The following is a 14,748-nucleotide window of genomic DNA, read 5'->3' as shown; positions in this document are numbered from 1 at the left end:
CCTCCAGGAATGGGGATCGTTTTCTTCTTTAGACTTAAGAGCTAAAAAAGAAAGGAACCCGACTTCTTTACCTTTTGTGAAAACCTTAACATCTAAACTTAAAGTATCCTTCTGTTTTTAAGCTGTTGAGACTAATGTATTCTGGGTGACATTACATGGACTTTTCCCTCAAAGGTAAACATGTAATTTAGGACATTCGGAAGCCACTGACTGGACAACGGCTGAATTCTCCCAATTATTTAGTAAAATATTACACAAAAGCGAAAAAAAGAAAAAAAAAGTTTTTTAAATCACTCCAGCTGTTTTGAGGTACACACGTGTAGACAGGGTTATGAACGTCTCGACGTATCGTGAGACCAACGCAGTTACATCATGACTTAATAACAAGGTAGCGTCACTGTGCATTTGAGTGAATTAGGTATCTTACTGTCCTGTATAATCACTGCGAGTTTACTTGCTTTGCCCTGCTGAGAGTTAATTGTTTCGCCTTTAGATGTAATTCTCAAATCACAGAGACATTATTAGACGGGGACGTTTTTGTTTCAGGTTTGTTGTTTTTCCATAACTTGTGTATCTGCAAATATACACATTCTGTATTTTTCATATGAAAGAAACTATACTGTGGTGGGGCTTGCTAATTTCTTGTTTTTGATTTATGTATGTTATGTTTTGTTTTACTTCATATGTTTATATGTTTCATATGTTGTTTGTTTAATTTAAGACAAAAAAAAATTAAATGAATGAGAGGTAAAACTTGAGGGGGTAGGGACAAATAAGTAAATACTTCAGCCTACTCCTTTTCAAACAAATAATGGAATGATATTTTGTAATGATTGTGAAGGCACATGTTTGAAATGTTTGAAATAAAAATGAACTGAACTGAACTGAACTGAAATGCATTGAACGGCTTTCATATCCACTGCGAACGAACGATGTTAAAGTGATTACATACATATTTGGTGTATTTACAGCGTGCTTGCTCTGAGCCTGCAGACTGAAAACAATTATGTTTTCCTGTCCATGTGTAGACAGGTAGGAACGCCTTTTACTCAGTGCGCATGTCATGTCAGTGACTCTGTTTATTTACAAAAAAAGCCGCGCAAAAACAACACTTTAAACTTAATGTATGACAGTACATGTTTAAAAAAAGGCCAAAATTTATCCATTGTGTCCTGTGTGTTAAATGCTATCATGTGCTGCACAGACCAGAACGCTAAAACTAACAATAAAAATAACCTCTTTTTTATTTTAAACTAAGGTCTTTTCTTCTAAAATTAAACTAAAACCTGAAAAAAGGGGTGATTTGAAGCGGCTTTTTAAAAGTAAACCCTCCCCTTTTCGCCCCGGAAGTGACGCAACGAATACGAAACGCACTTCATTGTTCTCCGCTTATATGTCTCCCCCGTTCCTTAGCTAGTTTACTTCATTTCCCACCACTGCTCATCTCCAGTGCTGGCAGTAGAATGGCAGCGGCGGCACCCAACCCGGAGGACTCCACCAGGAGCAGCGGTAGCAGCGGCACCAGCACGCCCAGTGCGCTTGCTGGAGACGGAGACGCGGAAGAGGCCGAGGAATTCACCTCGTCTTCCCACTGCTCGGAGCTTTCGCGGCGGCAGAACGAACAGAGGAAGCAGGGCTTATTCTGCGACGTGACGCTGGCCTTCAGCAGCGGGGCGGCAATGGGCAGCCTCCAGAGCTGTGAGTTTTCAGCCCACAGGTCTGTCCTGGCTGCGGCCACCGACTACTTCACCCCACTGCTGGGGGGACAGTTTTCCGAGTCCTTGTCCGGACGGGTGGAGATGAAGGAGTGGAGCTCAGAGCTGGGGCCGGACCCCGAGACGGTGGAGAGTGTTATCCAATATATGTATACGGGAGAAATACGCGTCAGTACCTGCAATGTGCATGAAGTTCTGGAGCTGGCTGATAGGTATGATCAGTTTAATTTCGCATCTTTTCTTTTTTCTTTCAGAAAGATGAATTAACTATGCATGCTATGCATTGGGCCTTCCGTAGAAGTATTGTTTTTGCGCACTGCTTGCAGAAAGAAGAGTAAACAGAATGCTGTTATGTAGTTGGCAGGAAATTTTATTGTCTAATCTTTACTGTATTTCCTTTGTTTACTTTGTCAGGTTCCTGCTGCTGCAGCTGAAAGATTTCTGTGGAGAGTTCCTTAAGAAGAAGCTGAGTCTGACCAACTGTGTGGCCGTCCACAGCTTGGCTCACATGTACACCCTGGACCAGCTGGCTCTGCGGGCTGCAGACATGATCCGCCGCAACTTCCACAAGGTTATCCAGGATGAGGAGTTCTACACGCTCCCCTTTCACCTGGTGCGTGACTGGCTATCAGATGCAGAGATAACCGTGGATTCTGAGGAAGTGCTTTTTGAGGCTGTGGTGAAGTGGGTGCAGAAGAACCCAGAGGAGAGAAGCCGCTATTTTGAAGAGCTGTTTCGTCTCCTGAGGCTACCCCAGATCAAGCCCACCTACCTGACCAGAGTGGTGAAAAATGAACGACTGGTGGCATCCAACGAGGCCTGCCTGCGGCTGGTGTCGGAGGCAGTAGAGGGCCATGCTATTAGATTTGAAAACCTCAAGTCGGCTGATATGGAGTTCTGGTCTTCGCACATGGCCTCCTTTCAGCCTCGCTTTGGTCAAAATATGGACGTTATCATGGTAGTAGGTGGAGTTTCGGAGGGAGGCGACTACCTTAGCGAATGTGTGGGCTACTTTATTTATGAGGACCGTTGGGTCAATCTGCCTCACATCCATAACCATCTGGATGGCCACGCCATCGCTGCCACAGAGTCCCACGTCTATGTAGCTGGTTCTATGGAGCCAGGCTTCGCTAAGACTGTGGAACGTTACAACCCTAATCGTAACACCTGGGAGCAGGTGAGCAACTTGACCACACGCAAGCACTCCTTTGGCCTGACTTGCATTAAGGATATCTTATACAGCATTGGTGGCCATGGCAACTTCAGCCCGGGTTTCAAGGATGTCAGTGTGTATGAGCCAGAGCAGGACAAATGGCACAATCTGGAATCTGCTCCCAAAATCCTGCGAGACGTGAAGGCAGTGAGTGTGGAGGACCGCTATGTTTATGTCACAGCACGCACACCCGTCGATACAGATAATGATGACGGATTGAAGACGGTGACCACTCGTTATGACACAGAGAGTCGCCAGTGGCAGGATGTTGACTCCCTGCCTCTTATTGACAACTACTGTATCTTCCAGATGGCTGTGGCATCCACTAACTTCTACCACACAGCCTCCTGCTGTCCTAAAAGCTACACAGTTCGGGATGAGGTTGCCAGGCAGAAGATTAGTGTGCGCATCTCTGATGAGATCCTAGAAAGCCTTCCACCAGAGGTAACCAGCATTGAGGGTGCTGCAATCTGCCACTTTGATGAGGATGTTTTCATCATCGGGGGCTGGAAGAACAGCGACGATGTAGACAAGCAGTATCGCAAGGAGGCCTATCGTTACTGCGCCGAGAGGAAGCGATGGATGCTGCTGCCACCCATGCCTCAGCCTCGTTGTCGAGCTACTGCCTGCCACGTCCGCATCCCGTACCGCTTCCTGTACGGCTGCCAGCGGTACCCCATGCCCCAGAACCTTGCCCGCCAGCGAGATCGCATGCAGCAGATGCAACAGCTTCACCGGCGCACTCTCACCCTGCGCCGGCAGCTCCAGTCGCAGATAGAGTGTTGAACTGTCCACTGTGAGTTTGTCCGAAGATTTCCTGCAAACCCCAATTTCAATGCAGCTACCATTGTCCTCTACCTTGAGTCATTCACTAAAGCAGGTCCTGTTGCTCTCGTCCTGGATTTCATTAATCTGAACTGTGTGTCATCAGCTTTCATGCTGTGTTTGTGTTATTGGCTCATTTGTGGAAAGCCATGAAATATGTGGGCAGGTGTGTGCTGTCCTGCTGGTGGTCTGTGAGGAGGGATGTGATTATAAATATGTGAATAAGAGTGTTATAGTGCAGCCAACAACTAAATATCTGTTAGCCATTTATGTTGATAAAGAGGCTGTTTATCTCTTTATACGTAAATAGTATAAAAGCTGTATATGTATACATTTCTATGGATATTTTACATTCCTTTATTGTACTGGAAGACAACGTGGCATTAGTAATAATTGCATTCCTGCATTCTTAATGAACTCTCATTCCATTGTAACACTGTGACAATCGGTCCAAACCCCTTGTATCTTAACTGCTCTGTTACTACGGCTTTGCTTGTTACTGTACAGGCACAAAAACTAAATATGAATTAACACGAGGAGGTTGTTAATCATAAAATCCTGTAGACTAGTTGTAGACAGTTATATATTTGTGTGACTTTTCTTGCTCATGTAACAATAGTAATGTTTCTCCAAGTTTCCGACGAGGTGAAAAGATGAGAGGACCGTAATATCCCAAAATATGTGATAAGATGCAATGAAATCATTCCTTTGAGTAAGCTAACATTGAAACAATCTGCTCTGCAACTGCATTAAGGACCAATCAGCAGCAGCAGCTTAATCATTCCTTTTTTTGCACTTTGGTTATCTATTGCCCAGTGCATTCCCATTCATTCAACAAAGACATATTTAATCTTTGTGTATGAGTGTGGGAGGATGTGTAGGGCTTGGTTATCACTCTGCAAAGAATGGGAAAAGCTTCTGTGGAACGCCACTCTTTAACTTCTAAAGTCTTTAAAAAGTTGCCATTGCACTTTGACTTGTTTTGTTAATTTCATATCAGACGAGCTGATTGTATATTGCAAAGGCTTTGTTTTAGCTGTCTTGGAGTCAGTGAGATTTAATCTTCTTGGAAACAACAATGTTATCATTGCTGGTGGATTAGTTTCCAACATTAAATGTCTTGTAAAAGTTTGGTGTATATTGGAGTTCTGTCTATCGGAAGACTCCTTTTACCCGCCAAAGAGACGTAGAAATGAGAAAAACAAGGAATAAAACTTTAAAACAAAAGGGATTGTTTTATGAATGTGTTGTGACTGACATTCAGAAATTCCCATTCAAGCAGCGCTAATTATAGCAGTATAGGGTTACGGAGCGGAGAAATGATATTCATTTCCACTTTATGACCTAACATAAATGGCACTGCAAATATTAACTGAAATAAGCTATGTAATTTGCTTTGCATGTGATAGTCAACACTTTGTGTCCTTGGATGTATGAAATGCTAATGTCATCTCTTGAAATTAAAGTTGTTTTGTAAGACATTTGCTTGCATTGCATTACTGGATTGTGTACAGTCCAAAAGTCAGTTATTTTAGTTGACAGAGAGCTAAATGTGGGAAACATTACAGTATTGGTTTTTCTTTTGGCATTTTAAGAGGGGAAATCATATATCATTTATGAAAGGAAAACTGTTCAATCATGTAGCATGAATATTCTAACACTATGTTAAATTACTGGTAATTTTTTTTTGCTTGGTTTCAAAAAGAAGTTACACCCTTGAAACTCTGTCACTGTGCTATTTAATTCGCAATATTATAACCATTTTAATAACACGTAGTGAAGTTCATATTTCAGTCTTGTTTAACATTAACATTAACTATTTACCACGTAAAATAGTCACCAAAAATCTCATAGTCACCAAAAATCTCGACAGTAACGACAATACTGGTGTTTCAGATTAAGTGGTGTCTCAGATTCGCTGGTGACAGTCAAACAGATGTGTCGTACACTTCTTTAGGAGCTACTAACGACCAACCGGGAAAATCTATAAATATTTCGTCTTTACAAATGCATTTATTTGCCTTTTGATTTTTTAACACGACGCAACAGTCTGTTTTAATTTATTTTGGATAATAAAAAAAGCGTGCTAGTTTAGCTGGTGCCCGCGCCGATGCCTGTTCATATACTGTTTGGAAAACGTTATTGTCATCATTATTCTCCCCACAAACTATCATTTGATTTGAGAATGGTCGGCACTACAACTAAAGCATATACTTTATATTATCTGCACTAGATGGAGGGGATGTGATTGGGCTGTGTGACAGTCCAACCAGATTAACCTGTGACACCAGCATCTGGACTAAATCACCTCGTAAGTCACCTGTTTCATGTTCAATACATCAGACAAGACCTCTGCAACTGTCGGTGTTTTGTGTAGTGTGTATTCCCATTTTATTCTATTTAGGATGCCTTAAATAATTTATTCACAAAACAGAAACCAATTGATTTTAGCAGAATGTGATGCTGTTAACAGTAAAGCAGTATTAAAATTCTGCTGGACATGGAATACATTTAGACTTTTATTTTCTTCTAATTCCTTTGTACTTTCTACTCCTTATATTTACTGACTATTTCACGTCACCACAGGCTTTACCCACAACAAACTGATTTCAGTTTAATAGTGTATTCATCAACAGCGCTTACTTCATATGACTGATGTAGAGATGAAAAATGCAAAACAACAACAAGCAAACAGGCATGTTATTTATGAATTATTTAGAGCATGATGCTCTAGTTGAGAATGGGAGGATGATTAATATAACTGAGATATAATCATATTTCATATTTCAGTTCATATTTCCTTGAATTCATGTTATCCCTTTATTACTTGGCATGAGGTTCAGTTACATTTGTACAAAAATAGCTGGCAGAAATCTTCTTTAAGGCACTCTTTGTTTTTCTGCCCTCTTTTCAGAGGTTGTACTTTTTCTCCAGTTCACACTTATCTATTAACATCACCTCTCTGATAATTTATTAGAATATGAATATAGTTTTAACTCAGACTCTGATGTTATCCTTGGAGCAGCTAAAGTATATGCCACAACTTACTCTATTACTATACCAGTAAAATTATTCTGAAGATAGTAAACTGAGAATAAACGCGTGATTATTTTTAAAATGTATTGTGTAGTTTATCTGTAAAGAAGCAGTGCGTAAAACACTGACCAGTTGCAGAAGTCATGTCTCATCTATTGAATATGAAACAGAAATCCTTCATTTGCCGAACAGTTTAACGTTGATGAAATTATGAGCAGGCATCATTAGAATCTTCTGCATTGCTCTTTCACGTTGCAGCGTGGGAACGTAGCCTCTTAGAACGCGCATGCTCTTTCTGTCAAAGGCAATGCGATATCGCGGACAGCTGTGATGTTGTGTTAGAAAAACAAAAAATAGCAAAGGAATTCAAGACGAAACAGATCTGCTGTTGCCGTGTAGAATAAATAATAAGCGTATACTGACAGCTCACGATAGGAGGCTTTAAAAAAAATCAGACTTAACGGATTTTTCGTGAGGATGTACCTGTGAACGCAACTCTCGTGAGACTTTGTGAGATTGAACATGGCGGCATACACTAGCTAGAACCTAAACAAAACTTCTGATCTACTTATAAGACTAGTCTCTCTTCAAAATCCTGGAATCTCCACCATTTACTGACCTGGGTGAATAGGAAGACTTCATTGGCGTCTTTTTACACCGAATTTTCACCATGAGGAAAAACAAGAACAAACGTCAACCTACCAAACGTAAAACTGCCAGTCAAACACAAAAGTCCAAAAGACCTCGTAATGATTCACCAAAAATGACAGAAAAGGACAGTTCTGAATTGACACCATTCGAGATTTTCTTCCAAAAGGTGAGCGATACCCACTTATCAATAGAAAATAACGTTTCCGCATTTGATACCAGACTCTCGCTAATTGAAATATTACACAAAGACATTCAACGCTGTGACCGTCGGTCGAGAGTCTCACAGTCCAGCTAAGCTTAGGATAGAGAATAAAATCAGACTGAAATCCAAACAGGATGATCATGAGAGTTAAAGTATATGACTGCAAACTGTGAAAAACCAATCCCAAACACTACCAATATGAGTACCCATTCTAACCCCCCACTGTTGATGTGGCATGTGGCGAGGAGTGTAAGACTTTCGTTTCGTTATGTTTGTTTGTTTTGTTTTTGTAATGATCTTTTTTTATGTCATTTGTTTTTCATTCATTTATTGTTAATTCTCATTCTACCCTTGGCGGCTCCTCCTAATAATACAGTATGGGGCTTAAGCAGGTGCACAGGAAGTTATGAACACACAAGTTTAATTTCAAATACAAGGACTCTTGTCTGCCTCGTGTATTTCCGACTTACCTATTTATTTAGTATTTGACATATTTCAATTATATATACTTCGTTTTGTTTAAAATAAAACACATTTTAAAAAGAGTTAATTCATTGAAAATACAGCTTAAAAATGTATGTTTTTTCACAAATCCTTCAAGCATACTTCTATACTGGTTAGTTTTTTTTCCCAGCTAGCTAAAGCCAGAGAAAGTCTATGGCTAAGGAATTTAGTGTTAACATGCTACTGCTTTCTCCTCTGAATGCTTTTGTTCATGTGAGAACTGCAGAGTCAGCATTAATCCCGCAGCGTTGTCCGTGTTTGATACTCACCAGTCAGGAGATTAAAAACCTGATTTTAGCACCTATCCTGCTGGACTGGTGTTTATTGCACTACTGTCAATTAAATTTAGCCAAACTCTGAGCTTTACACATGCTATAATCAGCACCTGGACTTCACCTCACCATCTGTCTCATCAACATATATTCTGCCTGCACAGATTGAAAAGTTCTCCAAGCTGCACATGAAGGACCGTGACAGGGTACAAGAGATCCTGCAGTCCATGCAGAAGGCTGGCTCCAAAACCCTGCAGGTATCCACATCACTCACTCCTCTTATAAACATATTCACCCCTGTAAGAAAATAGAATATTATTTCTTTCATGATTTTTATCTCGTTTTTGATCCAGGTGATCTCAGATTTTGACATGACCCTTACAAGATTTGAATACAATGGGAAAAGATGCCCCACTTGTCATAGTGAGTACACTCAAAGTACAACAAACTATATATAATAACTCGAATGTTCTGTTACCCTGCATTTGCAGGGGTAGTGTGTTTATGAACTACACTGACATACAGTGGGTTTACAAACACAAAACCTTCTAAAAGAATGCTCTTTATACACACGGTTTCCAAGCAAGGGTGGTGCAATAAAAACCACTGGAGGGCAACATTTACATATCAAGAACAAAAGATGAGACAAAAGGTGTTGAAGATTGTCAGGCAGCTCCATGGGATATCTAAAGACTCAGACAACAATTACAAAGGGTGAAAGGCTCTAGACAAGTAACAAGCTCAAGGTTCACACATTCCAAAGTAAAATGGTGATCAGGACCGAATGAGGAACTTCCTCTAAGCAAACTAATGCAAACTAAGTTAGCATTTAATTGGGACTCAGATTGATGAATCCAAATGAACATACTATCGGCATTACTCTATCTTTTCCATTCTATTCCCCACGTGATCTCAGACACACAGTTTGCAGTGCTTACCAAATGTATTAGATGACCTTTCATAAAAACAAGAAAACACAAATGCTTGAGAATTCTATTAAAAACATATATCAACTAAATAAATTAAATGACAAACTGAAATAATGTCTTTATACATATATATATATATATGTATGCTGTATACTGGACCTCTCTGGCTTAACTGTGGGCAACTGCGGATTTCAGTCAAATGGTCAAAGAGAAAGTAAAATATTGAGACACAAGATTTCTTGTATTTTTTAAAGAGGATCTAGCAACGGTATAAATCTGAATTATCAAGCCTTAAACAACAAATGGACATTATTCATTGCATGCTAAACTTTTCCAATGGAAAACTTTTCCAATGGAAAAGTTTACTTTGTAAACTAAGCAGCACTTGGAAATGGGAAAGTTTACAAAGTAATGGAAAAGTTTAGCTTTAGTCTGAGATTCAGAAGAGAAATCTTTATTTGAAAAGGGGGGAGACTGTTTTGTTTTTCTTAAAGACTTTTCTGCAGGAAACTCCAGGGAAAGGGAACAGAACAGAGGGGGTAACAGAAACAAGTGGAGGTTTCTCTATTTACATAAGGAGAAGAATAGACACAAAAGCCTGGTGAATGACCATGGGGGTACCAGTATTTAGAGATACAATAGTGATAAAAGACCAGATGTGAAAGAGTCTAGACAGGTGACAAAATCAAGGTTAACACCTTCCAAGCCAAAGTGGTGATAAGGAATGGAGAGAATAAAAAGCCTCTACAGGGGACTGTTTGCATTTAACGACATGGTATTAACATTAAAATGGTGAGAAACTGTTTGCCTCAGTTTTCAGCAGGTCTCCAGCTGGGTAGAGATCTTGTGACTGTGAAAGCCATAGCTCTGCCTGTAATTCCTCTTCCAATATGGATGACTTCTTCTTGGGAGACAATAGAGAGAAAGGGTGTGGAACTTTTGTCATTATAAGAGGATAAGAGGACAAAAGCCATGCCAGCAAAAAGCCCCCCATAGCTTTTTATTCAGATATGTACAATTCTCTTGGTGTGTACGCCACACATGCATTTGAACACATGTTGAGAATGAAAGATAATACCACCATATCTACACTTATTACACCACTGAATTCATCTTTGTGCATTCATCTTTGTGCATTCATCTTTGTAGTGAGGGGTTTGAAAACCTCAGGCCACTTAACCTAGTTAGTGGATGATGAGATTTTTAATGGAACGGAATCAAGCCTATATTGGATAAATTGAAGGTGAAGTTTAGGGTAAGTCTGGATCAGGATGTAGGGTAGGTTGGTCTTGTGATCCCTACCACATATGTCCTTGGTCAGTAATAGTAGACTCGATCAGGCACTGACTCATGGTTAATAATAGAAAAAATGCTTATGCTAAAGTCATATATATACTGGTGCATTTCCCGTAGATCTAAATGTAGAACTCAATTAGCTTTTTTTCCCTCTTTCTATCTTCATATAAAATTAGAATTATTTGAGCCTACTCAGTATTTTTATACGTTTCACAGACCACAATTCAGGGTCTTTAAAATGTTTTTATTTGTCAGCTGTTTGTAGTTTGAGGTCGCCATGCATATAAAAGGTTTTGGCTGAAAGACACATGACTGTCATTTTGTGTATTTGCAGATATTCTTGAGAGGAGTGATGTCATCTCCAGTGATTGCAAAAAAAAGGTAGGCAAAACTTCTAGTTTACGATTGAATTTTTTTTTTTATAGTGCTTTTATATTAACACTGCATGTTTTAGTACAGTGTCCACTTCAAAGCAGCATTATATATTAAAGTATGATGAGGAGTTTTCTCCCAAATTGTTGTGTGGTGGGAGAAATGGAAGCATGCAGTCCACAACCTAGACTATGCCTGTTAATCAGTTTTGTGTAAATATTATCAGGAAAACATGCTGCACATTAAAAATGTGTTTTTCAACAATAAAAGTCACAAAGTGGTTTACAGTACAGAATAAGAAGAAACGGTAACACTTTAAAATCATGACAGACTGTTAAGCTTTAGAAAGGTATTAGTAAGTACTTAAAAATACTACTGAAATTAATCCGCCTTAGTATGTCATTTATCAATGCAGATATCGATTTTTATTCTTGATTTATAAGCTCATCTATAACATGTTCATGGTATCTTTTACAAAGTTTAAGTGATTAACAACATCATTTTATACCTAACTATATATATTTAATAATTATGATGCAAGCTCATCGTTTGTGAGTGTGATGAGAGCATTCAGAAATATTGGTTTTAAAACTGACAGCTAGTTAAGGGATGTGGCGTGAAAGGAAAAAGGGTTATTTTTGACCAATACATGATGGATATTATTAGATACAGGCATTCTGGTATTTCTTGTGTCAAATAAAAGTTACTGTATCCAAAAGGTGAGTAAGTACAACATTTGTTTAGTGTTTCATGAGTAAGCTGGTCAACACTCCGGACTGAGCCAGGGACAAAAAAGAACTTTGCACATGAATAATAAAAGTGAAGTATGTAGTGATAATTGAATTGAACCTGAAGGCTTGCTCCCTGTTCATTCATGCAGGGGGTTTAAAATAACACCCCAAATAACTATCCAGAAGCATTGCCCAGATGGCTGCTGAGTGGTGGTGAGACTTGCCAACTCTAGAAGAATTGTGATATTTGCTGATCAGTTTTTATAACACTGTCATGTCCTCTACAGCTGCAGGGGCTGCTCGACAAATACTACCCCATAGAGATCGACACTACGCTGTCAGTAGAGGAGAAGCTGCCTCTTATGGTGGAGTGGTGAGTGTGTACACAGAGCTATGACTTGTGTTTAACAGTGTTGGAAGGGTATTTAATAACTCGACTGTATCTCAGGTGGACAAAGGCTCACGAGCTGCTGGTGAATCAGAAAATTAAGAAAGATGGGTTAGCCAAGGCGGTGAGGGACTCTGACGCCAAGCTGAGGTATGAGCATCCCCGAAGATCTGTTTAGTTCTTGAATGTTGAAAACATTTTTGTAATGCAGCTAATGTGGATTCTTTTTCATGTCTTTTAACAGGGACGGCTACAAGGATTTCTTTGACCACCTGCATGAGCACAGCATCCCCCTGCTCATCTTCTCTGCTGGAATAGGAGACATCCTGGAAGAGGTGATACGCCAGACTGAGGTCTTCCACCCTAATGTCAAGGTCATCTCCAACTACATGGACTTTGATGAGTCTGTGAGTAGCCACACCACATACTATAACCTGACCTCCACTCAGGCATTTAAATAATAATTTGACTTGATCTGTTTGCACAGGGGGTGCTGAAGGCTTTCAAAGGAGAACTGATTCACATCTACAATAAAAGGGAAGGTGCGCTGCTCAACACCGGACATTTCCAGGAGCTGCGCACACAGACAAATGTGCTACTACTAGGAGACTCTCTAGGGGATCTGAACATGGCTGATGGAGTGCAGGACATGGAGAACATCCTCAAGATCGGCTTCCTTAATGACAAGGTAAGCAAAAAGCATGCACGCAGTTATGTTCACTAAAGCGAATTGATACTTATCTATTTTTTAATTTCCACAGGTGGAGGAGAGGAAACAATCATACCTGGACTCATATGACATTGTGTTGATAAAGGATGAAAGCTTGGATGTTCCAAATGCAGTTATTCGCTTTCTCACTGAGTAATTGGACCTACCTCAGCTGATAGCTGTAGCCTAAAAGCTGCATGTGTGTGTCTACTGTTCAAACTTTGACATAAATGGCGGTACTTGACCTAGTATTTGCTCTGAAAACGACTTCCATTCTCTTACAAAAAAAGCACCTTTTCGGTGAATTGTAATCTGAAAACAGACACTGTTTTTTAGCACTGCAGTGCCATCTTGTGGTGGCCTGTCGGTAAATACATTTAGGAACAGGGAAAGAAAAGATAGAAAACATATTTCTATATTTAGAGTCAGTAATTTGTAATAACTATTACATTGAAATTATGAGAATATTAGCAAGAAATACAATAAAAAGTTAATAAAGTAGTTATGTTTTGCTACAAATTTTAAACTTTAGGTTCAGTGTTTTTAAATCACTGAACGGTCTGATGCTTTCTGTCTATCTGAGTCTGGAATAAAAGAAAAAAAAAATTATGTTGCTGCTTCTTTCTTCGACTTCTGCCTTGAGTCATTACAGTGGTCGTCATCTCAACTTTGCCTCTCTAACTTCATCTCCAAACTTCTCTTACCAAACATAACATCATAGCAGGTCTCAATACTATGTTTAATCCATTCACTCCGATGATGACCAGCCACAAATCACGCCTGACACTTTTCTCCACCAACTCCATCCTGCCTACACTCTCTTGTTCACCTCTCTCATCCCTTAACTCAAAGTAAGTATTAAGAAGAGCTGGTTGCCATAATAATGGTTTACAGTGGGTTGACTCATATGACATTGTGTTGATAAAGGATGAAAGCTTGGACGTCCCAAATGCAGTTGTACGTTTTCTGACTGACAGTAATTAAACTGACTTGATATTGGAGATTCTGGGACCATCAGCTGAGAAGGCCCAAGCTGGCCCAGAAACTTTCAGCTGGATTGTTACTGAAAATCACTGAAGAATTTTCAACACTGTCTATCACCCCTGCTTTTAATCTAAAAACAGACTTTTAAAAAAATCAACTGCAATTTTTATTTGATGTTTGACACTTTGCTTTTAGAAAAATATTTTTGTATATTTTTTTTTTTTAGCAATTTGTAATTTTAACTTTTTTCACATAACAGAAATGTGGTGTTACTGTTCTTTCTAAAACCTTAAATTAAGCTGCTTTTGGGCACTCCCTTCAGGAGTCACCACAGTGGATCAGCTGCCTCTATCTTACCCTATTCCCTGGCATCTTCCTCTGTCACGCCAACCCTCTGCACGTCCTCCTTCACTGCATTTTTGAACCTCCTCTGTGGCATTTCCATTTTCCTTGTACCTGGCAGCCTCGTGTTCAACATCATTTGTCAAATGTATTCACTATCCTCCTCCTCCATATGTCCAGAGGATCTCAACGTTGCCTCTCTAACATGTCTCTGCTTTATAACTTGGCATCTGGGTCTCCAAGCCGTACATGATGGCAGGCATCACTACACTCTCGCTGCTGCCCTCCTGTCACAAATCACCGTCAACCTCAATCTCCAGCCACTCCACCCTGCACTCTTCTTCAATTCTCTTGTGCATGTTCAAAAAGTATTTTCTTTGTTGGTCTAATCGTCCGCTGACGGTGTGGCATAACAGTTTGATTTGTCCTGTTGTCCAAAATAATTACCTATTTATTTTCAGCTATGCCAGAAATAAAACTACACAAACACAGAGGTGGGCAGTGCATTTGCCTGAGACACCGGGGCTGTTGTGCAAGGCCAGACCAATTGAGTTTAGCTCATTGACAACATACAAAGGT

General features: G+C 39.8%; 2 protein-coding genes across 2 annotated transcripts; both read left to right on the top strand.

Annotated features, from left to right (window-relative positions):
* Positions 1–1,336: 1,336 nt before the first annotated feature.
* Positions 1,337–5,229, top strand: LOC309705564 (kelch-like protein 11). The gene is made up of 2 exons (XM_082531489.1): positions 1,337–1,927; positions 2,130–5,229. The coding sequence occupies exons 1-2, from the start codon at positions 1,464–1,466 to the stop codon at positions 3,712–3,714; spliced, it is 2,049 nt and encodes a 682-aa protein (XP_082387615.1). The 5' UTR covers positions 1,337–1,463; the 3' UTR covers positions 3,715–5,229.
* Positions 5,230–7,076: 1,847 nt separating this feature from the next.
* LOC309705910 (cytosolic 5'-nucleotidase 3-like) lies at positions 7,077–13,452 on the top strand. The gene is made up of 9 exons (XM_082531985.1): positions 7,077–7,606; positions 8,583–8,675; positions 8,772–8,841; positions 10,978–11,024; positions 12,034–12,119; positions 12,195–12,284; positions 12,379–12,541; positions 12,622–12,822; positions 12,896–13,452. The coding sequence occupies exons 1-9, from the start codon at positions 7,460–7,462 to the stop codon at positions 12,998–13,000; spliced, it is 1,002 nt and encodes a 333-aa protein (XP_082388111.1). The 5' UTR covers positions 7,077–7,459; the 3' UTR covers positions 13,001–13,452.
* Positions 13,453–14,748: the final 1,296 nt, after the last annotated feature.

The sequence above is a fragment of the Aulonocara stuartgranti genome (assembly GCF_965226115.1).
Source record: "Aulonocara stuartgranti genome assembly, chromosome: 4".
NCBI lineage: Eukaryota > Metazoa > Chordata > Actinopteri > Cichliformes > Cichlidae > Aulonocara > Aulonocara stuartgranti.
The sequence above is the reverse complement of the archived record's forward strand: the minus strand, read 5'-3'. Positions and strand labels throughout refer to the sequence as shown.

Coding starts and splice junctions, on each gene's coding strand:
- LOC309705564 (XM_082531489.1), top strand. CDS start 1,464: ATGGCAGCGGCGGCACCCAACCCGGAGGACTCCACCAGGAGCAGCGGT. Junction 1,928..2,129: donor GTTCTGGAGCTGGCTGATAG/GTATGATCAGTT, acceptor TTACTTTGTCAG/GTTCCTGCTGCTGCAGCTGA.
- LOC309705910 (XM_082531985.1), top strand. CDS start 7,460: ATGAGGAAAAACAAGAACAAACGTCAACCTACCAAACGTAAAACTGCC. Junction 8,676..8,771: donor CTGGCTCCAAAACCCTGCAG/GTATCCACATCA, acceptor TTTTTGATCCAG/GTGATCTCAGATTTTGACAT. Junction 8,842..10,977: donor AAGATGCCCCACTTGTCATA/GTGAGTACACTC, acceptor GTGTATTTGCAG/ATATTCTTGAGAGGAGTGAT.